General features: G+C 45.2%; 1 protein-coding gene and 2 pseudogenes across 2 annotated transcripts; all 3 read left to right on the top strand.

The window, feature by feature from the left end:
* Positions 1–990: 990 nt before the first annotated feature.
* Positions 991–4,819, top strand: LOC118472317 (uncharacterized; the record flags this gene model as incomplete). The annotated part of the gene is made up of 10 exons (XM_035960303.1): positions 991–1,199; positions 1,425–2,230; positions 2,836–2,925; positions 3,015–3,169; positions 3,265–3,477; positions 3,558–3,683; positions 3,764–3,897; positions 3,972–4,047; positions 4,132–4,547; positions 4,630–4,819. Coding segments are annotated over exons 1-10 (2,415 nt in total), but the record flags the coding sequence as incomplete, so codon positions are not given.
* On the top strand, positions 6,666–7,950 carry LOC114483831 (calcium-dependent protein kinase pseudogene; annotated as a pseudogene).
* LOC103631431 (signal peptidase pseudogene) lies at positions 8,609–9,496 on the top strand (annotated as a pseudogene). The gene is made up of 5 exons (NR_160969.1): positions 8,609–8,644; positions 8,737–8,782; positions 8,865–8,952; positions 9,078–9,135; positions 9,292–9,496. The product of NR_160969.1 is annotated as a signal peptidase pseudogene (transcript).
* The last annotated feature ends 16,877 nt before the right edge of the window (positions 9,497–26,373 follow it).

Raw genomic sequence — 26,373 nt, 5'->3', positions numbered from 1 at the left:
GTGCAAGAATCATTACCCTCGGCCTTTCAGTGACACAACCTTGCAAGGGAAGGATTCGTACCCTATTTATAGACGTCGTGACGATGACCGTAAAGAAAAGGTCCGAGGGTGCGAACTGGACAATAGATGGGTTGTCCCTTATAACCCATACCTCCTTCGTCTCTTCAACTGCCACATCAATGTCTAGGCATGTGGGAGCATCAAGACTGTTAAATACTGTTCAAATACATATACAAAGGCCATGATCGTGCGTCTGTTGTTATGAGAGATGCGAGCAAGGCAGATGATGATGTTGATGAGATCAAGCAGTATAGAGATGCAAGGTGGGTGACTCCTCCGGAAGCCTTGTGGAGGATATACGGCTTTGAGCTTAGTCAGATATCTCCACCTATGATGCAGCTGCAACTCCATCTTCCAAACATGCACATGGTTGCGTTTCACGAGAGGCAAATGGTCGAGCGAGTCGTCAACCGTCCAGGTGTTGATAGGTCGATGCTCACAGCATATTTTGAGGCGAATAGGCTACACGATGAGGCTCGTTGCATCCTATATCGTGATTTCCCTGAGTGGTACACTTGGCAGAGTGGTAAGGGAAAAGTATGGCAACGGAGGAAACGAGATACAGGTGGACAAGTCGGTAGAATAGTCTCTGCTCATCCGGCCGAGGGGGAGCGCTACTATCTTCGTGTTCTCCTAAACCACGTGACTGGCGCCGCCTCCTATGTGGATCTAAGGACAGTTGATGGTGTTACCCTACCGACTTTTCGTGAGGCAGCAGAGAGAAGAGGACTGCTTGAGTCGGACAACACACTGGATGAGTGTCTCACTGAATGTGCTCTTTTCCAGATGCCATCATCGCTGCGACGGCTTTTTGCCACAATACTGGTGTACTGTGAGCCAAGCGATGTGGGTGTACTCTGGCAGAAACACAAAGATTCTATGTCCGAGGACTATCAACACAAGAGTCAGAACAAAACTCATGTTGAGCAGATGGTATTGATTGACATTAGGAACATGCTGCAGTCAATGGGAAAGGACATAAAGACATTCCCTCTACCTCCTATGATCGACACATATGACGATGCTATTGGTACTGCTCGGGAGGTTTACAAGGAGGAAAGTATCCAACCGACAGTGGAAGATGTGGCTCTTAAAGACTCTCTTAACGAGGAACAGAGGGCCGCCTATGATAAGATTATGTCTGCCGTTGACACCGATCAGGGCGGATTATTCTTTGTGGATGGACCTGGTGGCACCGGGAAGACTTATCTATACAGAGTGCTGCTCGCGACGCTACGCAACCAGGGCAAGATTGCAGTGGCAACAGCTACATCTGGCGTTGCGGCTTCCATAATGCCTAGAGGAAGAACCGCCCATTCACGCTTCAAGATACCACTCACTATTGACGATGGCGCTGTATGTAGCTTCACGAAGCAGAGTGGAACAGCAGAGTTGCTACGGAAAGCATCTCTCATTATCTGGGACAAGGCTTCTATGACTAAGAGACAAGCCGTGGAGGCACTGGACAATAGCATGCGCGATATAATGGGTCGCCCCGCACTGCCATTTGGTGGTAAAACCATTGTCTTCGGTGGAGATTTCAGACAGGTCATGCCTGTTGTTCGTAAAGGGTCAAGGGCTCAAGTGGTCGCGTCTTCGCTACGGATGTCTTACCTATGGGAGTCCATGTCCCACTTAAAGCTTGTTAGCAACATGAGAGCAAAAAACGACCCTTGGTTTGCAGAGTTTTTGCTGCGCGTAGGCGGTGGAACTGAGGAAACAAATAGTGACGGCGACATTCGTCTTCCTGATGATGTGTGTGTGCCTTACAGTGGGAGTGACAACGATATTGACAACCTAATAGACTTTGCTTTCCCAAATCTCAACGAAAATATGTCTGATTCCACCTACATCACTTCAAGGGCGATACTGTCAACACGGAACGACTGGGTTGATATGATAAATGTTAAGATGATTGATCGTTTTCAAGGGGAGCATATGGTGTATCATAGTTTCGATAGCGCCATGGATGATCCCCACAACTACTACCCACCCGAGTTCCTAAACACATTGACGCCTAATGGGCTACCACCTCATGTTTTGAAGCTCAAGATTGGATGTCCTGTTATATTGCTCCGGAATATAGACCCTGCAAATGGACTTTGCAATGGCACCAGGCTGGTCGTTCGTGGCTTCCAAAGAAATAGCATTGACGCAGAGATTGTACTGGGTCAACACGTTGGAAAACGGATTTTCCTACCGCGTATACCGTTGTGTCCCTCCGATGAAGAGATGTTCCCTTTCCAGTTCAAAAGAAAGCAGTTTCCTGTATGGCTTAGCTTTGCAATGACGGTTAACAAAGCACAGGGTCAGACTATTCCCAATGTTGGTGTATACTTGCCTGAACCAGTGTTCTCTCATGGCCAACTATATGTTGCTCTATCTAGAGCGACGGCCCGATCGAACATAAAGATTCTTGTCATCCCAGCTGTCGATGGGAGGAAAAAGTCAAGGAAGGGTGTAAAGAAAACCCCCACCGTAGATTGTGGGACATATACCAAGAACATCGTCTACAAAGAGGTCCTAACAAATTAGACCCATGGTAAGAGTTGCATGTTCAGCTAACAAACTAATAGGATGATGTTTGTCTTATGTTTGATTGGTCTGGTGTATTATCAAGTCATGTTTGCATGCTACAATTGTTTTTATTAGAGCCGCACATGTTTGTGTATTATTAGAGCATCCATACTATCTTAAAGTATTGTTGAGTTTTGGATCATTTGTGAAATTAGCAATAATAATTTTTATGCATCTAACAATTTGTTATGAATGTAGGTTTTTGTCCCGCGAGAATGGAATCTCTATTTGTAGGCTTGTCTCATAACAAGCCAAAAACATCAGTGGCAACCGCAATAGTTCGAGAAGGTATTAAAATTTTCATAGTTCTGTATGGATCAATTTGTATTTTTTGTAATAACTAATTTTAGTTTTATCTCATGATTGGTTGCTCCTAGACTATATTTGCACGCAAGGTGATCTTGCTCTCATCGATTTTATCAAGGAAATCCCTTGTGAACCAAGGGTAGAAGTGGTTCTTATTGATGATGCCTTTGTTGAAAGGAAGTGGATGGAGTGTTTATTTCAGCCGAGCGCATATTTAGGTGACGAGGTAATCCATGCTTAGTTTTTATATTTGGCGACGTTGTTATGTATAAGTTTTTTTACTCATCCTGGTATTTTTAACCACAACTTACAAACTTGCAGGTTATAGACTGTTACATAAATTTGATAAAAGCTCAAAAGCATCTAAAGTGTCGATCTGGAGGTCGCGTTCACATAGAAAATGCTTTCCAGTTCAATTTCCTGAAGCGAGATGGTGATCTTGAAATTAAAACAGAGGAGCTATATCCAATTAAAGACATGACACACATATGTAGCGCTGAACGAAGGGTGTTACTTTACCTAGACCATGACATGGTACATATGAGTTTGCAATCTGAACAGTTAGTGTTTATATGTATTTTATTCTTATGCAAGTATTTATAATTGTTTTGCAGGTGTTTATTCCGATAAACATCCGAGAGACGCATTGGTATCTTGTTGTGATCCATGCAAGAAATATGGAGATACAAGTGCTCGATTCACTTGGTACTTCACAAGACCGCAAAGACCTCACTGACTCTGTGAGTATGCACAAACTAAACAATTATGAATTCAATATTAACTTATCCCAAGCTCTAATTTTATTTTACCATATATAAAGATTAAAGGACTGCAAAGACAAATAGATATGATATCTCAACGTAAGGAGTTAAAAGACCACAGGTGGCCAGACCTCCAAGTTGCTTCTTGGCCGCTCAGAGAAATAGACATGGGATATGCAAAGCAGACAGATAGGTACGTCCTAAGATCTTCTTTACCAATTTCTTCATTCATACTAATGTTTATGTTGGTATTAATGTATATTGTAGCTCTTCATGTGGCCTCTTTCTTTTGAACTATATTGAATACTGGACAGGGGATGAACTGTCTGACAGTTTTACCCAGGTATATTATTACTACTATGACATATATGGACATCTACAGTCAGTGTTACATATATAATGCTAAATAATTGTTTCTTATTTGTAGGATGACATGTCACACTTTAGGAAAAAAATGGCTGCTATATTACTATCTTCAGACCTGAATAAGAGAAGGGGGTGTCTGTTATACAAAAATGAAAAAGAAGTTGACTCTGGAAGCCCATCTGATGTTGAGATATTAGAAAACCCAACAGATTCTAATAAGAGGAAACTACTCCACGTGCTTGATGATAGCGAAGTAGTGTTTGAAGATGAGGAAGGCCCTATTACTCAAGCAGACTTGCAAAGGTGGTTTGTTGATGATTGGGATAAAAGAGCTCCTGTAAAAGTCTCTAACGATGGTTGCACCAATGACTTTTTAATGGTTGGTCTTTCCACAAAGGACATGCCAGTGACCAAAGCCGATTCAATAGATGTTTTATGTGATTATATCATGGCAATAGAAGACGATACGACACTAGAGTAAGTGCTCATTGATTTATTTATTTTATGTATATCGACTACTTAGATTCTTGATATAGAGTTTCGTCATGCTACATTACAGGAGAACATGGGTGCGAAGTTTCAATCCTTTTAAGATAGAAATATCTGTCAAAGACCTGCAAAACATATTAACAACAACTCAAGATATGATTCTAAGATGTTTTGATATGGCTGTTCGGCTGCTTGCCAATAAAGAGTCACGTAGACCGAAAGAAGAAATCATAAATAATAGAAAGCATTATATGGACATGTGTTTTTGGGTAAGTTTGTTTCCAATCATTAATGTATTAATATATAGTATCTACATCTAATCATCATGTGTACATGTATATATACTGTCCAGAGAATGGTTGGTTTTGGTAAACTTCCAAAGTACCATCAGGATTCTACAACAGAAGAGTTAGCCAAAACACTCGATTGTTGGCCATCAATGAATTATTATATCACGGGTTGTAGATATGTAAGTATGTGTTCATTTCAAATGTATTTATAAAGGACACTTCTGTTGTAGGATCCTAATGACTGATATTTTGCAGGTTCTCATGCCATGGAAATTCAATGGATGTTACGCCCTTTTCGTAATAGATCATGTTAAAAAGCATGTGACTTTTATTGATTTTACACCGACTCAAGATTGGTGTAAACACATGTCATACAAGAGGTTCGCGGAAGCGATTATCATGGCCTCAAAAAAATATAAGATTGCTTACAGCAAGAAACGTTCTGCATGGGCGGAGGATATCTTTAAGTGGGAACATACAATTCAGACTGGTGTTCTAATTGACTTAAGAGGGTATTTTCTTCGTACCACCTTTTCAGCAGTTTAAATTTTTTCTATGATATTCATTGTGTAAAACATAGTTGCCCAAATATTATTCTATAGGTTTAATACCGGCTACCTCGTTCTACAAGCTATGGCCATGTGGGGGAATGACAGACGACTGAAATTTGTTGGGGTGAGTGTAGCACGTTCGTTTTATGTTCAAAACTTACATTCTAGCTAACTCGTTCTACAAGATAATATGTTTTGTTCTCTTATGTCTTTGTCTATAGGATGCAAAGACTCTTCGAAGGAACTTTGTGATTGATCTGTTAAGTTATGAGGACAATTCGTGCCGATATGCCATCCCTGCAAACATACAACAGAGACTCATCGATATCGCTAAAAAGGATTAGCTGATTAGTTGTCGACATATTTGTCTGTAATTAAAAATTCTAAATTAACTTTTTAGAATTAATTTGTGTGATATTGATAATGTTTTCCACGTATATTTTGCATATTATAGTGATTTTTGTCGTTCCGTATCAATGTTTCATACAAATCTTTTACTTCCATCGCAACGCACGGGCACATATCTATACTATATATTGTTAACAAGGGCCAAGTAAGTTCTGCGCCGAGCATTTAAATTTCACTTCAATTACTTCATAATCTTTTATCTGGTGCATGATAATAAAACTATTTAATTTTTAACAATTTGTTGTAGGCATTGCTTATGGATTGTGGGGAATGGAACCACTCTGTTCAACAATCTGACTGTTGACTTGATGGATCAGATTATGGATTTTCCTGTTGACCCAATCATGGCAGCTAAGGCCTATAAGTATAAAGCAGAAATACTTCTTAAGGAATACTTGCTAGCAGATTCATATGTTCTATACACTTCTGTGCTCGCGGGGCTTCTGATGTGCAAGTTGGTACTGTTATTTACTCACTCCGAGTTCATCTGTTAAATTTTATGCCTAATCTTACAGTGCATTTACATGGGACCATATTTGTATCTGTACATGGAAACAAAATATATATACGTAACTTGATAGACTAGCTCAGTAGTTTGTTTGGGTTTCATTTTGAACCTTAGTATTAATAACTTGATAGATCAGGTCAGTAGTTTGGTTGAGTTTCATTATCAACCTTAGCATTCATATTTGGTGCTACTGAATACACAACAGAGGTGCTGAAGAAGAAGTACGGTCCAGAGGCAGACGTCTGGAGCGCCGGTGTGATCATCTACATCCTGCTGTGCGGAGTGCTGCCATTCTGGGCAGGTGAAGTGTGGCACACCTTTCAGCAGTGCATTGATCGACGAGACTGATACGACATTATCATGTAAAATTCCATGGCCGATCTCTTGTACTGACCACGCACGCACTTCTTCACTTGTTCGTGGAGCAGAGAACGAGCAGGGCATATTCGAAGAGGTTTTGCACGGGAGGCTCGACTTCGACGCGGAGCCATGGCCCAGCGTCTCCGAAGACGCCAAGGATCTTGTGAGGAGAATGCTCATCAGGGACCCGAGGAAGAGACTGACCGCTCATGAAGTTCTACGTGAGTTTCCTAACTTAATTACCATCAGTCACATTGCTTCCCAATTTCTGCCTGTGTTTTTTCCCCTGAAGCTGTTGTTTGTTATCCTCTTCTAGGGCATCCTTGGGTCTAGGTTGGTGGTTTGGCTCCTGACAAGCCGCTGGACTCGGCTGTTCTTTCTCGCATGAAGCAGTTCTCGGCCATGAACAAGCTGAAAAATATGGCTCTCAGGGTAAGTCGTCTTGTGCGTTTGTACTCACCACCATGCGCCCAGTGAATAGCTGCTGGATGGCCGCCATTTGGCTGATGCAGCGAGGACGCGTTACAGATTCATGCAAAAATGAAAAAGAAAGGATGAACTGAACACTGTTCCTGCAGGAGAATCCAGCCGCTCAAAACCGGCTGCTCTGTCCTGATTGCCTGGTGCTTGTTTGCATTGCCGCCATTCTGGGCAGGTGAAGTGTGGCACACCTTTCAGCAGTGCATTGATCGACGAGACTGATACGACATTATCATGTAAAATTCCATGGTCGATCTCTTGTACTGACCACGCACACACTTCTTCACATGTTCGTGGAGCAGAGAACGAGCAGGGCATATTCGAAGAGGTTTTGCACGGGAGGCTCGACTTCGACGCGGAGCCATGGCCCAGCGTCTCCGAAGGCGCCAAGGATCTTGTGAGGAGAATGCTCATCAGGGACCCGAGGAAGAGACTGACCGCTCATGAAGTTCTACGTGAGTTTCCTAACTTAATTACCATCAGTCACATTGCTTCCCAATTTCTGCCTGTGCTTTTTTCCCCTGAAGCTGTTGTTTGTTATCCTCTTCTAGGGCATCCTTGGGTCCAGGTTGGTGGCTTGGCTCCTGACAAGCCGCTGGACTCGGCTGTTCTTTCTCGCATGAAGCAGTTCTCGGCCATGAACAAGCTGAAAAATATGGCTCTCAGGGTAAGTCGCAGCTTGTGGTCTTTTCTGTTCCGTAATGCAATTTGGCTCCCCTTTGAACTGTTTCTCTGTTTCACTTCTCGGTGGATGTTTTGTATCCGTTCTCAACTTTAGTTCATCTTTTGTGACAGTGGGCAATAATAACCAATAAGCATGTGAGAGCTGATAGAGGTGAAGTTTAAGCTTTGTGAGAATTTTTAGATTTATACTGCAGCAGCAACAAGTGTGAATTGCACTACGAGTGCCTGAATATGGCTTGTGCGGACAGCCAAACAGACTTAGATTTATACAGAAACAGCAACAAGTGCAGCAGCAACTAGCTCAGTAGTTTGTTTGGGTTTCATTTTGAACCTTAGTATTAATAACTTGATAGATCAGGCCAGTAGTTTGGTTGAGTTTCATTTTCAACCTTAGCATTCAAAACTTGATAGATCAGCTCAGTTTTTTGTTTGAGTTTCATTTCAGACCTTAGTATTCATTATTCAATACATGAATCAGCAAAACACAAAGATTGTGAAGCCTTTTTTTGTGGCAACCTGTGCAAATCTTATTTTTCTGCCTAATCCTTATTTATAGTGACAAAGAGAAATTAGGTAAGGCTTATAATTTCTTTCTTTTTTCCAGTGTGAAAAGTAGCGCTCAGAAGTCACTTCTGCACCTTTCTGAGCATCTTGAAGTTTCGTCGCCGGCGGCAACAACCTGCCTGTAGCGATTCGACGTAAGCATCCCTGTTCCTCTCCTCCGGAGGCTTGTCTCCTCGCCATATCGTCGATGTAGCCTGAGTGCAGGGCCGTGATATTCCAATTGTCCATCGTGTGATCAAGGTAGCAAGCTACTGTATTTAATAGTTTGATTCTATTGTAGATTATATACCATACTTGGGTTGCGGCTTGAGTTTTCTTTTGTCCCCTCATAGGTTCATGAGCGCCATGATACGGTGGACTCTGACATTCTCACGAAAGGTAGCCATATTTTTTTACAGCTGCTTTATTTTGCTTCATGAGCATTTTCAAGAATAGAAATAAACTAACTGTGTCTCATCAGGTGACAATAATCCCGGGGATGACCGAGTCCTGTACGCACATGGGCAGCTTTGGCTGCAGCGACAGCACATCATTGGACGGGCTGTTGGGTGAGTTTTTCTTCCCACTTGACTCTTGAGGGAATACATTACATTCACTGTCATGACTGATGATTAACGATTGTTTACTCCATCTGACTCTTGTTCCCTGTTATTTAATGTTAACACTTGAGCAGCTATCTGCCTTATGCTGGGTGGCTTACAATCGTCATGACGGAGAAACCAGTCCTCAAGGTATGAGCATTCTGGTTTATTAGGCACATAGTGGTTGAACAAATGGAGTGTTAAACAAATGGCCAGTGCTTTTGTGTTGGGCTGAGTTTGTTACAAGTAATAGGAGGGTCTGTTACTGGTGTGTTTTTGGTTGACTGTTGTCGTTTGTTGGTGCAGTATCTGCTAATTGGTGCACTGGGGCTGCTGGTGGTAGCATCCAAGGAGTGACGTTAAAGGTAGGATGGATGAACAGTGAGAAGAGTATGCGGAGAGGAGAAAAGCTGTAGAGAAACACAATTGTTATGTTGAAGAAAGCTGTATTGCATACATGATACAATGTTGGAGTACAAGTATATATAATATCTCATCCTGTGTTAAACTATACTGCATGTATGACATGATAGATTGTCTTGCAACTAGAATATGATCAGGATCCACGACCTAGATTTATTGGTGTCATGGAAACCAAGATTATCGTGTCATTATACGGTTCCGTTGCAACGCACGGGCATTCACCTAGTATTAAATAAAAGAAAGCAAACCATGCATATCTAGTGAAAGTAAAAATTGGTTTAATTCCAAGTAACCTATGCACTTACCTTATTCAAACTAGTTCAATTCTGCACTTATATATTTGCTTTGGTTTGTGTTGGCATCAATCACCAAAAAGGGGGAGATTGAAAGGGAAATAGGGTTTAACATTTTCCTATAACTAATTTTCGTGGTTGAATGCCCAACACAAATAATTGGACTAACTAGTTTGCTCTAGATTATATATTCCACAGTTGCATAAAGGTTCAACACAAAACCAATAAAAGATCAAAGTTAGGGTTCAAAAAGAAAGGAGCAAAAGAATCAAAGTGTGCCTTGGTCTGGCGCATCGGACTGTCCGATGTGCCACCGGACAGTTCGATGCACCAGGACCGTACAACTCTGAACTAGCCACCTTCGGGTTTCTTCAGCGCCACTCCGCTATAATTTACCGGACTATCCGGTGCACCAAGCGGAGCAACGGCTACCAGCGCAACGGTCGACCGCAACGAACACCTGCAAACGCTACAGTGCGCGGATAGTTCACGCAGAAGTCAGAGCAGCCGCCAGAGGCGCACCGGACAGTCCGCTGCCATAAGAAGACAAAGCTCCAACGGTCGAAACCGCCAGAACCCTAACAGTTGGGTGACGTGGCTGGCGCGCCGGACAATGTCCGGTGCACCCATCGACAGCAGCCTGCCCCAACGGTTGTTTTTGTGGGTGAGGGCTATAAATACCCCTCAACCACCTCCACTCCAACCATCCAAGAATTCATAACTCTCCATTCAATACAAGAGCAAAGTGCAACACTCCAAGACACAAATCAAAGCCACCAATCCGATCAAAGTCCCCAATTCAATTCTAGTGCATTATGACTTGTAAGAGGATCACTTGTGTTTCTTGTTGCTCTTGTTTGCTTGGCTTGACTTTCTTTTCTTTCTCACTTCTTACAAGCTTTGTAAGCGAGGCAAGATACATCAATTGTGTGGTGGTCCTTGCGGGGTCTAAGTGACCCGTGAGATTAAGGAAGAAGCCTCACTCGGTCTAGGTGACCGTTTGAGAGAGGAAAAGGGTTGAAAGAGACCCAGTCTTTGTAACCACCTCAACGGGGACTAGGTTCTTTGGAACCGAACCTCGGTAAAACAAATCATTGTGTCATCCGCTTTATTCTCTTGGTCGATTTGTCTCCCCTCTCTCCCGGACTCGGATTTTATTCTAACGCTAACCCCGGCTTGTAGTGTGTTTAAAGTTGTAAATTCAGTTTCTGCCTATCGACACCCCCTCTAGGCGACTTTCAGAACTTTATCCACCTGAGAAAAATATCCACTAGGGAAACTAGTTAGTCCATATGGTTTGTGATGGACGTCAAACACCAAAATCGATCATAGGAAATGTTGAGGCCATTTCCCTTTCACAAACTCAATCCAAAAAGTGTTTTTCTTTACAAACGTGTTAGAGCCCAAATACAAGTATTAGAAACATTGTAAAGGACCTATGCAACATATAAAAGTGCAAACCTCACACTTATACCATTTTACACAAAGTTGGATATTTGAGTCCATGTTTGAGCTCTTTTGGACTTGGTATCTTCAACTTACTTTCGTTACACATGTGCTCATGCTCATATTAGTATAGTTAGATCACAGTGGTGTGTTAGGTACTTAATCACCAAAATAACTAGAAATGACTCAAGTACACATTTCCTTTCAATTACTGATATCCAATAGACCTTCATGTCCAAAACCAACAAACATATACTTCCACTACAACAAAACCCTTAATCAATGACAGACAAATTCTGTCATGGATTAGCGAAAAAAGTCACAAAGCCAAGATTGTGATGGATTTTGATAACGTCATGGAATGGGGGTCACAAACTGTATTTTGTGACGTTTCTCTATAACCATTATAGGTCATGGCAATCAGTGACAGTTTGCGATGTCACAAAATGCAGAATTGCATACCCTATACAATGACTTCATATGAAGGAGCTTTATCACAAAATTCAACCTCGAAAACTTGGTACAACCTGGATAAAGGTGGCTCTTGGCCTCTCTCATCACTATTTTGAAAAAATCGAGTCATTATCATGAAATTCTGCATCTATGTTTCTAACTTCATTTTCACTGTCTCGTTTATCTTTCTCTGCATTGCATAGGTCTAGAATAACTAGTTCAAATTACTATCATCAAAGTTATCGTTCACCTCAACATGATGTTCATCAACATATGCATCAAAAACCTCTCCATGATGAATCCATCGAGTATATGTAATTTACATGCCATTCATCAATATGTGCCTCTCCACAATAGCTTGATGTTGGTAAATCTGATTAAGGCATCTACTGCATGGGCATAAAATTTCTTCATCCTCACCAATTTTTCCATGAATGAAACTGATAAATTCTTTAACACCATTGTTATATTCCTGGGAAAACAATCTACCATTCACCCAGTTTCTGTTCATCTAATCAAACATAGAAAAAACACAAATCAGCAAGTCTATATACAAATAACACTTAATAGATGGGAAACTGCTCTGAAGTTTGAAAGAAAAAAATCTGTAGCCACCAAAGACACACCATATCTCCCAAACTAGTAGGCCTAAAATTGCAATTCTTGATCCCAAAGGATCATTACAGAGTCCTTTGTAAGAATATGAACTTTTACTTAATTTAAAAGGCCTAAAAACTAGGTATAAATAGATCTACACATTCTGAAATTCTAGGGCATCCAAAAAATGATCAATTCAACAATCTCCAAAGGATACTCGCCTCTGCCGTGGGCTCAGGCTGCGCTCCTGCCGTGGGCCGTGCGGGCACACCAACAGAATGGAGGTTGGTTGTTGTTCTTGGTCGATTAGGTCTTCGTAGGGTATAAGTGTTCGGTACTGTATAAATCAAACACAGCGTGGCCCATAGACGAAGTGGTATTGGATAAAGTTTGTTTGTTGTGTGGCCTTGGGTTCAAATCTTAGATATTGTTAATTTTTTGTTCCATTTTTAGATATTCCTTTATTTTGTCTTTAAGATACACAAACATTACTTTCATGCACCAGCTAATATTTTGTTCCATTTTTAGATATTCCTTCATTTATCTTTAAAATACAAAACGTAACTTTCATACACCTGCTACTATTTTTTTTACCGAATCATAAATTATAGTAATTTCCTTTTTTTAGTTTCATCCCATTATATACTTTAAGCTCTTAATAACTACTTTTAAAATATGTAAGATATTTCATCAGTAATATATAATAGGCGTCCCTATCGTATACGTGGCCATAATTTTTCTCCACCTTATCGTGACCAATTTAAATTCGTCACTGCAACTTCCTTTTATGACGATCTCGATGGTTCTGTCATAAAATATGGGCCATGAAGCCCACCCTAGCAAATCCATGACAAAAATGATAATAGTCACAAATAATAATTTATCTATGACATTTTATAGATATTTCACCACGAATCCGTCATTGATTAAGTGATTTCTTGTAGTGTTCATAAAAAACTAACGCAACCTAGGCACAAGTTCTTGCTAATAACTGAAACATTGAATATTAATAAAACAAACAACTCAATTGCCGATTGTATGTTGGGGATGGAGTTGTTGGCGTGATCTGGGTGCCAAACACTGGTGATGGACCGCCTGACTGTGTTCTTTACAGAGGCACGGACGGTCCGCGGCCCTGGGCCGGCTGGTACGCGACCTGGCGCAGGAGCGGCTCCTCCTCTGCGTATGTACGGACGGTTCGCGCCTGGGGCTCAGACGGTCCACGATGGCGCAAAGTGTCTTCTTCTTCTTCGTAGATCTAGATCTCACCTCCTGAGAGGGACCCCATTGGGGAGGAGAGATCCTAAGGTGTGCCTTGGCGTCAGCAGACCACCCAAGACGTCTCTATTCGACGTAGAGCCGAAGAGAGGTGAAAATTTAAGGTAGAGGAAGGCTAAACTAAGGCTAAACTAGAGCTCCTCCTAATGCATAAAGAAAAAACGATAAGTAGATTTGATTTGATCGATTGTGGGGGTTCGATCGACCATAGCCCTTCATCTATATAAAGTGGGTGGTCTGGACCCGTTACAAGTCGTTTCTCGAGTTAATCCCGTAGATTTAGCTAACAAATTCCGCCAAGAAACTTGGAATCTTAACTAATTCTACGCACGTGTGGATCGTCGACGCCACCACCGTGGACCATCCGGCCTCAAGGCCAGACCGTCCGCGAGGACATTTTATGTGTTCAACATATGCCCGCAACCTTTTAGTGAAGGTTGACGAACCAAAAGCATATGCACTAAGTCTGATGCAAGTCACCGACTTTTCAAACCAATAGGGTGATCATTCAATAGAGCTCTAATACATATAAGCTGTTTTGGATCGCATCTTTCTCGGCCATAACCATCTGATCAACAGATCAAAAGGTATAGAATGGAGGTGCCCCCAGCCTGAATAGGCAAAGGGACTATTTTGCATGTACCATTTGTTTATCGTTGTCGGCGTTTCAACCCCGAGGGGTCCCTGGACCGACGAGTAAAATTGTCGCTGTGTATCCCAGCCTAGATGGGTTGGCGCGAGATGGAACACAAGGGGGGAAACCGCGGCTCGTGTTATCCTGCGCCAGGGGGGATGCGCTTGCAGTAGGGGTTACAAGCGTTCGCGAGGGAGAGAGAGAGAGAGCGAGCCGGTTCGTCAGCCCGTCCTCCCGCGCGACCACCCTCTCGCATGAGGGCTCTGGACCTTCCTTTTATAGATGCAAGGAGAGGGTCCAGGTGTACAATGGGGGTGTAGCTATGCGCTAACGTGTCCGGCAGGGAGGTGCCAGAGCCCTGTGTACATGCCAACGTGGCTGTCGGAGAGGTGCTAGAGCCCTGTGTGCGCGGTGTCGTGGCCGTCGGAGGAGCGCTTGAGCCCTGTAGAAGCACAGCTGTCGGGGCTGCCGGGACCTTGCTGACGTCTCCTTGCTTCCGTAGGGGGCTGAGAACCGCCGTCGTCATGGACGCACGTGGGGTGCCATCATTACTTGTTTACCGGGGCGAGCCAGATGGGACGCCGGTCTTGTTCCCCGTAGCCTGAGCTAGCTAGGGGTAGGGTAATGTTGTATCCCCTATGGCGCGGTCGGTCCGAGCCCAAGGTCGGGCGAGGCGAAGACTCCTCCTGAGGCCGAAGCCGGGGTCGGGTGAGGACGCGATTCCTTCTGAGGTCGAGGTTGAGGCCGAGCCCTGGGGTCGGGCGAGGCGGAGACCATCTTCCGAGGCCGAGGTTGAGGCCGAGCCCTGGGGTCGGGCGAGGCGGAGACCACCTTCCGAGGCCGAGGCAGGGGCCGAGCCCTGGGGTCGGGCGAGGCAAAGACCTCCTCCTGAGGCCGAGGCCCAAGGTCGGGCGAGGCGGAGCTTCCTGTTGTGCCTGAGGCTGAACTTAGCTGTCGTTAGCCTCACCCTGGCGGGTGGCACAGCAGTCGGAGCGGGGCAGGCGACACTGTTTTCCTGTCAGGTCGGTCAGTGGAAGGGCGAAGTGACTGCGGTCACTTCGGCCCTGCCGACTGAGGAACGTGTGTCAGGATAAGGTGTCAAGCGATCCTCGCATTGAATGCGCCTGCGATACGGTCGGTTGGTGAGGCGATTTGGCCAAGGTTGCTTCACAATGAAGCCTGTCCGAGCTGGGCTTCGGGCGAGTCGAGGGTGCGCCCGTTGCTTGAGGAGGCCCTCGGGCGAGGCGTGAATTCGCCTGGGACTACTGTTCCCACCCGAGGCTGGGCTCGGGTGAGGCGAGATCGCGTCCCTTGAGTAGACAGAGCCTTGACCTGAATTGCGCTCATCAGTCTCTGCAGCTTGCACTGATGGTTGTTACCAGCCGTGTTTAGGAGTGTTGGGGGTACCCCTAATTACGGTACCCGACAGTAGCCCCCGAGGCTCAAAGGGAGTGTTGGTACTCGCTTGGAGGCTTTGTCGCACTTTTTTGCAAGGGACCGGTCTTTCTCGGTTACACTTTGTTCCGGTGGGTGCGAGCGAGCACACCCGCCGGGTGTAGCCCCCGAGGCCTCGGAGGAGTGGTTTGACTCCTCTGAGGTCTTAATGCCTTTTGTGATGCCTTGGCCGGTCTGGTTGTTCCCTCATGCGATCTGATCGTAGCCCGGGTGCGTGGTCAGGTTCCGAGTTTTCAGGCTGGTTTGTTGACGCTATCAACGGTTTGGCCGTAGCTGGGTTTGCGAGAGCAGCCCCCGAGCCTCTGCACAGAGCGAGAGGACGATCAAGGACTGTCTCGGCTTTTATCATACGCCCCTTCGTCGCCTTTTCACAAGGAGGAAGGGGGGAAAGCGCCATGTTGCCCTCGGAGGGCGCCGAACATGGTGTCTCCAGTGAGTTGCTAACGGGTGATCCGAGTGGACGCTCGTGCCCCGTTCAATAAGGGTCGGCTAGTGGCCCAGAGGCGCGCTCCAAAAGTACCTGCAGGTGATTTGCCGGACCCGATCCCGTTCGATAGGGTCCAAGGGCTCGATGCCTCCCTCTGATGGGATTCCGTTACAAAATCGCTCCTGCTGGTCTCAGAAATGTCCTAGGGTACCTCGGGAGCGTAGCCCGAGCCTCAGCCATGTAACGGATGTACCTAGAGTCATCCCTCGCTCTGCGTGCTCTGAGGCGGCTGTCGAACCCTTCCGAGGGGCCAGCCTTCGAACCCCTGATCAGTAGTGGGCGCGTAGCCCGAGTGCTCTGTGGCGGCTGTCGAACCCTTCTGAGGGGCCAGCCTTCGAACCTCTGATCAGTAATGAGCCTGAAGCCCGAGTGCTTTGGGGCGACTGCCGAACCCTTCCGAGGGGCCAACCTTCGAACCCCTGATCAGTAGGAGGGCTCGGGGCCCGCTTCCTTCGTGGAGAAGGATCCCTTTCAGAATATCCCCTTTCTCGGTCCCTGTAGCAAGAGAGAGAAAGGGGAGGAGGAAAAGGATATGAATTTAAATGGTGTGGCGCACCTTTTTTTGACGCGGTCAACATGGCGGAGGTGAAACAACGCCTGCTTCGCCTGCCAAGGGCGTCGCTTGCCCTGCCGAGGAGTTAATGCGTCGGGACGGGTGGTTCGTGGGGCGGCCGCGTGCGCGAGTCGTTCGAGGAACGGAACACGGGCGCGTCGTCTTCACGCCGTGGGGGAAGGCTCCCCTGCTGCTCCAGGAGGGGACGTGAGCCTGCAGACGATTTGACCGCCGCTTCCGCTCGTCTGCTGCCGCCATTACTGCCGGTCCACTTTTGGCCATATCAACCATCGCGCCTCCTCCCGCGGCTGACTGACCCGTGATCGATGTGCTCGATTGGCACTACTGGGCCATGCGCAGGGTTACCTCGAGTCGTGGCACTGGTTCCGCAGTCGAGAAGGCGCGGTATTGGCGCAAGTGGCGGTGCAGTTTCTTGCACGTAGTAACCGGCGCGCCGGTTACATGACGTGTGGGCCTGGGCCTCCATGCTGGATGCGACGAAACCGAGGGGGTGCGCCCTCACAGTGCGGTTGCACGCTACCGGCATGGCAGTCCGCCCTTTCAACCGCTGGTTTCGGCGAGGATGGAGGAGTGCTTGTAACCGCGGGGCGGTTACACGCTCCGCGTGCGGCGGTTTGGCTTCTTCTGTTTCGGGTCAGATTGCACGACGTGTGGGACCCAGCCCCCGTGTCATAGGGGGGGCCTGGAGTACGTTGGTGAAGACTTTTGTCCATGACGCCGGAGGACGCGAGTGGGGAGAGCCGCCTTTAAAAAGGGGTTGATCCCCGGGCGGTAGCCATGTCTTCGCACTCCCCTCATGCTTCGCGCCCTTCCACCTTCCGAGCCCCCGGATGGGGAGCGCTCGCATTGCCTTCGTCTTGCTACCGTTGGAGGGGCACAACCTCACGGAGGTTGGCACCCTTCAGCCATCGCTTGGCTTCAAGGATTTTCATCAGGCAACCCGATTGCATTCCCTCACCAATGGTCACCCAGGATGGTGACCACCAGTTTGATGGTGGGGAGAAGCAAGCCGGGCTGTGGCCTCTGCCCCGCCCTCAGCTTCAAGGATCTTCATCATCCTTGCTGCGGCGCGGGGCGAGCTGAGCCGGGGTTCTACCTCCCGCATGGGCCGGCGGGCCACCTGATAGTCGCCTAGAGGGGGGTGAATAGGGCGAAACTGAAATTTACAAATATAAACACAACTACAAGCCGGGTTAGCGTTAGGAATAAAAACGAGTCCGCGAGAGAGGGTGCAAAACAAATCTCAAGCAAATAAGAAGTGAGACACACGGATTTGTTTTACCGAGGTTCGGTTCTTGCAAACCTACTCCCCGTTGAGGAGGCCACAAAGGCCGGGTCTCTTTCAACCCTTCCCTCTCTCAAACGGTCCCTCGGACCGAGTGAGCTTCTCTTCTCAAATCACTTGGGAATCAAACTTCTCGTAAGGACCACCACACAATTGGTGTCTCTTGCCTCAATTACAAGTGAGTGTTTGATCACAAGAAAGAATGCGGAAGAAAAGAAGCGATCCAAGCGCAAGAGCTCAAATGAACACTACAAATCACTCTCTCTAGTCACTAAGGCTTTGTGTGGAGTTTGGAGAGGATTTGATCTCTTTTGGTGTGCTTTGCAATGAATGCTAGCTCTTGTATATTGGTTGGAAGCTGGAAAACTTGGATGCCATGAATGGTGGGGTGGTTGGGGTATTTATAGCCCCAACCACCAAACATGACCGTTGGTGGAGGCTGTCTGTCGTATGGTGCACCGGACAGTCCGGTGTGCACCGAACATGTCCGGTGCGCCAGCCACGTCACCAATGCCGTTGGGATTCGACCGTTGGAGCTTCTGTCTTCTGGGCCCGCCTGGATGTCCGGTGCACACCGGACATGTACTGTTCAATGTCCGGTGTGCCAGCGCGCGCGTGCCTGACTTTTGTGCGCTTCTGGCGCGCATTAAATGCGCCTGCAAGTGACCGTTGGCGCGAAGTAGCCGTTGCTCTGCTGGTTCACCGGACAGTCCGATGTACACCGGACATGTCCGGTGAATTATAGCGGAGCAGCTGCTGCGTTTCCCCGAGACTGGCGAGTTCCGGAGGCCGCTCTTCCTTGGAGCACCGGACACTGTCCGGTGTACACCGGACAGTCCGATGAATTATAGCGGAGTGCCTCTGGAAATTCCCGAAGGTGGCAAGTTGGAGTTAGAGTCCTCTGGTGCACCGGACACTGTCCGGTGGTGCACCGGACAGTCCGGTGCCCCAGACCAGAGGTGCCTTCGGTTGTCCCTTTGCTCCTTTGTTGAATCCAATATTTGATCTTTTTATTGGCTAAGTGTGAACCTTTTACACCTGTATAACTTATACACTAGAGCAAACTAGTTAGTCCAATTATTTGTGTTGGGCAATTCAACCACCAAAATCAATTAGGAAAATAGGTGTAAGCCTAATTCCCTTTCAATCTCCCCCTTTTTGGTGATTGATGCCAACACAAACCAAAGCAAGTATAGAAGTGCATAATCGAACTAGTTTGCATAATGTAAGTGCAAAGGTTGCTTGGATTTGAGCCAATATTAATACTTACAAGATATGCATGGATTGCTCCTTCATTTTTAACATTTTGGACCACGCTTGCACCACATGTTTTGTTTTTGCAAACTCTTTTGTAAATCCTTTTCAAAGTTCTTTTGCAAATAGTCAAAGGTAAATGAATAAGATTTTGCAAAGCATTTTCAAGATTTGAAATTTTCTCCCCCTGTTTCAAATGCTTTTCCTTTGACTAAACAAAACTCCCCCTAAATGAGATCCTCCTCTTAGTGTTCAAGAGGGTTTTGATATATCATTTTTGAAATACTACTTTCACCCCCTTTTAAACACAATAAGATACCAATTGAAAATACTCTTTGAAAAACTAAGTTTTTTGAAATTGGTGGTGGTGCGGTCCTTTTGCTTTGGGCTCATACTCTCTCCCCCTTTGGCATGAATCGCCAAAAACGGAATCATTAGAGCCCTTTGAAATACTTTCGCCCTCTTTGGTCATAAATAAAAGAGTTAAGATTATACCAAAGACGAAGTCCTTTTGGTTTTTCCCCCAAAGATGGAGAGTGGCATGGAGCGACGGCGAAGGATGAGTTACGGAGTGGAAGCCTTTGTCTTCGCCGAAGACTTCAATTCCCTTTCAATACACCTATGACTTGGTTTGAAATAGACTTGAAAACACATTAGTCATAGCATATGAAAGAGACATGATCAAAGGTATATAAATGAGCTATGTGTGCAAATCAACAAAAGAAGTTGCGCGAATCAAGAATATTGAGCTCATGCCTAAGTTTGTTAAAAGTTTGTTCATCAAGAGGCTTGGTAAAGATATCGGCTAATTGATCTTTAGTGTTAATATATGAAATCTTGATATCTCCCTTTTATTGGTGATCCCTCAAAAAATGATACTGAATGGCTATGTGTTTAGTGCGGCTATGCTCGACGGGATTATCCGCCATCTTGATTGCACTCTCATTATCACATAGCAAAGGGACTTTGGTCAATTTGTAACCGTAGTCCCGCAGGGTTTGCCTCATCCAAAGCAATTGCGCGCAACAATGGCCTGCGGCAATGTACTCGGCTTCGGCGGTGGAAAGAGCGACCGAATTTTGCTTCTTTGAAGCCCAAGACACCAAGGATCTTCCCAAGAACTGGCAAGTCCCCGATGTGCTCTTCCTATTGATTTTACACCCCGCCCAATCGGCATCCGAATATCCAATCAAATCAAATGTGGATCCCCTAGGATACCAAAGCCCAAACTTAGGAGTATAAGCCAAATATCTCAAGATTCGTTTTACGACCGTAAGGTGAGCTTCCTTAGGGTCGGCTTGGAATCTTGCACACATGCATACGAAAAGCATAATATCCGGTCGAGAAGCACATAAATAGAGTAAAGAACCTATCATCGACCGGTATACCTTTTGATCCACGGACTTACCTCCGGTGTCAAGGTCGAGATGCCCATTAGTTCCCATGGGTGTCTTGATGGGTTTGGCATCCTTCATTCCAAACTTGTTTAGAATGTCTTGAGTATACTTCGTTTGGCTAATGAAGGTGCCCTCTTGGAGTTGCTTCACTTGAAATCCTAAGAAGTACTTCAACTCCCCCATCATAGACATCTCGAACTTTTGTGTCATGATCCTACTAAATTCTTCACACGTAGACTCGTTAGTAGACCCAAATATAATATCATCAACATAGATTTGGCATACAAACAAGTCATTTTCAAGAGTTTTAGTGAATAGAGTAGGATCGGCTTTTCCGACTTTGAAGCCATTAGCGATAAGGAAATCTCTAAGGCATTCATACCATGCTCTTGGGGCTTGCTTGAGCCCATAAAGCGCCTTAGAGAGTTTATAGACATGGTTAGGGTACTCACTATCTTCAAAGCCGGGAGGTTGCTCAACATAGACCTCTTCCTTGATCGGTCCGTTGAGGAAGGCACTTTTCACGTCCATTTGATAAAGCTTAAAGCCATGGTAAGTAGCATAGGCCAATAATATGCGAATTGACTCAAGCCTAGCTACGGGTGCATAGGTTTCACCGAAATCCAAACCTTCGACTTGAGAGTATCCTTTGGCCACAAGTCGAGCTTTGTTCCTTGTCACCACACCATGCTTATCTTGCTTGTTGCGGAAGACCCATTTGGTTCCTACAACATTTTGATTAGGACGTGGAACTAAATGCCATACCTCATTCCTAGTGAAGTTGTTGAGCTCCTCTTGCATCGCCACCACCCAATCCGAATCTTGAAGTGCTTCTTCTACCCTGTGTGGCTCAATAGAGGAAACAAAAGAGTAATGCTCACAAAAATGTGCAATACGAGATCTAGTGGTTACCCCCTTATGAATATCGCCGAGGATGGTGTCGACGGGGTGATCTCGTTGGATTGCTTGGTGGACTCTTGGGTGTGGCGGCCTTTGTTCTTCATCCTCCTTGTCTTCCTCATTTGCATCTCCCCTTGATCATTGCCATCATCTTGAGGTGGCTCATTTGCTTGATCTTCTACTTCATCAATTTGAGCTTCATCCTCATTTTGAGTCGGTGGAGATGCTTGCATGGAGGAGGATGGTTGATCTTGTGCATTTGGAGGCTCTTCGGATTCCTTAGGACACACATCCCCAATGGACATGTTCCTTAGCGCGATGCATGGAGCCTCTTCAATACCTATCTCATCAAGATCAACTTGCTCTACTTGAGAGCCGTTAGTCTCATCAAACACAACGTCACAAGAAACTTCAACTTGTCCAGTGGACTTGTTAAAGACTCTATATGCCCTTGTGTTTGAATCATATCCTAGTAAAAAGCCTTCTACAGTCTTAGGAGCAAATTTAGATTTTCTACCTCTTTTAACAAGAATAAAACATTTGCTACCAAAGACTCTAAAATATGAAATGTTGGGCTTTTTACCGGTTAGGAGTTCATATGATGTCTTCTTGAGGATTCGGTGTAGATATAACCGGTTGATGGCGTAGCAGGCGGTGTTGACCGCCTCGGCCCAAAACCGATCCGAAGTCTTGTACTCATCAAGCATGGTCCTTGCCATGTCCAATAGAGTTCTATTCTTCCTTTCCACTACACCATTTTGTTGTGGCGTGTAGGGAGAAGAGAACTCATGCTTGATGCCCTCCTCCTCAATGAAGCCTTCGATTTGAGAGTTCTTGAACTCCGTCCCGTTGTCGCTTCTAATTTTCTTGATCCTTAAGCCGAACTCGTTTTGAGCTCGTCTCAAGAATCCCTTTAAGGTCTCTTGGGTTTGAGAATTTTCCTGCAAAAAGAACACCCAAGTGAAGCGAGAATAATCATCCACTATTACAAGACAATACTTACTCCCGCCGATGCTTATGTAAGCAATCGGGCCGAATAGATCCATGTGGAGTAGCTCAAGCGGCCTGTCGGTCGTTATGATGTTCTTGTGTGGATGATGGGCACCAACTTGCTTTCCTGCTTGGCATGCGCTACAAACCCTGTCTTTCTCAAAATGAACATTTGTTAGTCCTAAAATGTGTTCTCCCTTTAGAAGCTTGTGAAGATTCTTCATCCCAACATGTGCTAGTCGGCGATGCCAGAGCCAGCTTATGTTAGTCTTAGCAATTAAGCAAGTGTTGAGTTCAGCTCTATCAAAATCTACCAAGTATAGCTGACCCTCTAACACTCCCTTAAATGTTATTGAATCATCACTTCTTCTAAAGACAGTGACACTTACATCAGTGAAAAGACAGTTGTAGCCCATTTTGCATAATTGAGATACAGAAAGCAAATTGTAATCTAGTGAATCTACAAGAAAAACATTGGAAATAGAATGGTCAGGAGATATAGCTATTTTACCAAGACCTTTGACCAAACCTTGATTTCCATCCCCGAATGTGATAGCTCGTTGGGGATCTTGGTTTTTCTTGTAGGAGGAGAACATCCTTTTCTCCCCTGTCATATGGTTTGTGCACCCGCTGTCGAGTATCCAACTTGAGCCCCCGGATGCATAAACCTACAAAACAATTTTAGTTCTTGACTTTAGGTACCCAAACGGTTTTGGGTCCTTTGGCATTAGAAACAAGAACTTTGGGTACCCAAACACAAGTCTTGGAGCCCTTGTGTTTGCCCCCAACAAACTTGGCAACTACTTTGCCGGATTTGTTAGTTAAAACATAAGATGCATCAAAGGTTTTAAAAGAAAGACTATGTTCATTTGACGCACTAGGAGTTTTATTCTTAGGCAACTTAGCACGGGTTGGTTGCCTAGAGCTAGATGTCTCACCCTTATACATAAAAGCATGGTTGGGTCCAGAGTGAGACTTCCTAGAATGAATTCTCCTAATCTTGCTCTCGGGATAATCGGCAGGGTATAAAATGTAACCCTCGTTATCCTGAGGCATGGGAGCCTTACCCTTAACAAAATTTGACAATCTTTTAGGAGGGGCATTAAGTTTGACATTGTCTCCCCTTTGGAAGCCGATGCCATCCTTGATGCCAGGGTGTCTCCCATTATAGAGCATACTTCTAGCAAATTTAAATTTTTCATTCTCTAAGTTATGCTCGGCAATTTTAGCATCTAATTTAGCTATATGATCATTTTGTTGTTTAATTAAAGCCATGTGATCATGTATAGCATCAATGTTAACACCTCTACATCTAGTACAAATCGAAGTGTGCTCAACGGTAGATGTAGAGGGTTTGCAAGATTTTAGTTCTACAACCTTAGCATGCGATATTTCATTTTTACTTCTAAGGTCGGAAATAGTAGCATTGCAAACATCAAAATCTCTAGCCTCCGCAAGCAATTTTTCATTTTCATTTCTAAGGCTAGCAAGAGAAATGTTCAATTCTTCAATCCTAGCAAGCAAATCATCATTAACATCTCTAGGATTGGAAGTTGAAACATTACAAACATGAGAATCAACCTTAGCTAACAAATTAGCATTTTCATTTCTAAGGTTGTCTATTGTCTCATGGCAAGTACTTAGCTCACTAGATAATTTTTCACATTTCTCAATTTCTAGAGCATAGGCATTTTTAACCTTAACATGCTTCTTATTTTCTTTAATAAGGAAGTCCTCTTGAGAATCTAAAAGGTCATCCTTTTCATGAATAGCACTAATCAATTCATTTAATTTTTCTTTTTGTTCCATGTTAAGGTTGGCAAAAAGGGTACGTAAATTATCTTCCTCATCACTAGCATTATCATCACTAGAGGACTCATATCTAGTGGAGGATTTAGATTTAACCTTCTTCTTTTTGCCGTCCTTTGCCATGAGGCACTTGTGGCCGACGTTGGGGAAGAAGAGTCCCTTGGTGACGGCGATGTTGGCGGCGTCCTCGTCGTCGGAGGAGTCAGTGGAGCTCTCGTCAGAGTCCCACTCGCGGCACACGTGGGCATCGCCTCCTCTCTTCTTGTAGTACCTCTTCTTTTCTCTCCTTTTGCCCTTCTTGTCGTTATCCCTGTCACTGTCACTTGATAATGGACATTTAGCAATAAAGTGACCGGGCTTACCACACTTGTAGCAAACCTTCTTGGAACGGGATTTGTAATCCTTCCCCTTCCGTTGCTTGAGGATTTGGCGGAAGCTCTTGATGACGAGCGCCATTTCCTCATTGTCGAGCTTGGAGGCGTCGATGGGTGTTCTACTTGATGTAGGCTCCTCCTTCTTTTCTTCCGTCGCCTTGAATGCGACGGGTTGAGCTTCGGACGTGGAGGGATCATCAAGCTCGTTGATCTTCCTCGAGCCTTCGATCATGCACTCAAAACTTACAAAATTCCCGATTACTTCCTCGGGGGTCATTAGTGTATATCTTGGGTTGCCACGGATTAATTGAACTTGAGTAGGGTTAAGGAAAATAAGAGATCTTAGAATAACCTTAACCACCTCGTGGTCATCCCACTTTTTGCTCCTGAGGTTGCGCACTTGGTTCACCAAGGTCTTGAGCTGGTTGTACATGTTTTGTGGCTCCTCCCCTTTGCGAAGCCGGAACCGACCAAGCTCCCCCTCGATCGTCTCCCGCTTGGTGATCTTTGTGAGCTCATCTCCTTCGTGTGCGGTTTTGAGCACATCCCAAACCTCCTTGGCGCTCTTCAACCCTTGCACTTTGTTATACTCCTCTCTACTTAGAGAGGCGAGGAGTATTGTTGTTGCTTGAGAGTTGAAGTGCTCGATTTGGGCAACCTCGTCCTCATCATAATCTTTATCCCCTACGGATGGTACCTGTGCACCAAACTCAACAACATCCCATATACTTTTGTGGAGTGAGGTTAGATGAAATCGCATTAAATCACTCCACCTAGCATAATCTTCACCATCAAATGTTGGTGGTTTGCCTAATGGGACGGAAAGTAAAGGTGTATGTCTAGAAATGCGAGGATAGTGTAGGGGAATCTTACTATACTTCTTGCGCTCTTGGCGCTTAGAAGTGACGGACGCCGCGTCGGAGCCGAGGTGGATGTTGATGAAGAGTCGGTCTCGTAGTAGACCACTTTCCTCATCTTCTTTTTCTTGTCCCCACTCCGACGAGGCTTGTGAGAGGAAGACTTCTCCTTCTTCTCTTTGTGTGAAGAAGATTTCTTCTCCTTCCCTTTGGAGGAGTCCTTCTTCTTCTCCTTTCTCTTGGTGCGGGACTCTTCCGATGAAGCGCTCCCGTGGCTTGTAGTGGGCTTTTCGCCGGTCTCCATCTCCTTCTTGGCGTGATCTCCCGACATCACTTCGAGCGGTTAGGCTCTAATGAAGCACCGGGCTTTGATACCAATTGATAGTCGCCTAGAGGGGGGTGAATAGGGCGAAACTGAAATTTACAAATATAAACACAACTACAAGTCGGGTTAGCGTTAGGAATAAAAACGAGTCCGCGAGAGAGGGTGCAAAACAAATCTCAAGCAAATAAGAAGTGAGACACACGGATTTGTTTTACCGAGGTTCGGTTCTTGCAAACCTACTCCCCGTTGAGGAGGCCACAAAGGCCGGGTCTCTTTCAACCCTTCCCTCTCTCAAACGGTCCCTCGAACCGAGTGAGCTTCTCTTCTCAAATCACTTGGGAATCAAACTTCTCGCAAGGACCACCACACAATTGGTGTCTCTTGCCTCAATTACAAGTGAGTGTTTGATCACAAGAAAGAATGCGGAAGAAAAGAAGTGATCCAAGCGCAAGAGCTCAAATGAACACTACAAATCACTCTCTCTAGTCACTAAGGCTTTGTGTGGAGTTTGGAGAGGATTTGATCTCTTTTGGTGTGCTTTGCAATGAATGCTAGCT

The sequence above is a fragment of the Zea mays genome, chromosome 6, assembly GCF_902167145.1.
Source record: "Zea mays cultivar B73 chromosome 6, Zm-B73-REFERENCE-NAM-5.0, whole genome shotgun sequence".
Taxonomy (NCBI): Eukaryota; Viridiplantae; Streptophyta; class Magnoliopsida; order Poales; family Poaceae; genus Zea; species Zea mays.
The sequence above is the reverse complement of the archived record's forward strand: the minus strand, read 5'-3'. Positions and strand labels throughout refer to the sequence as shown.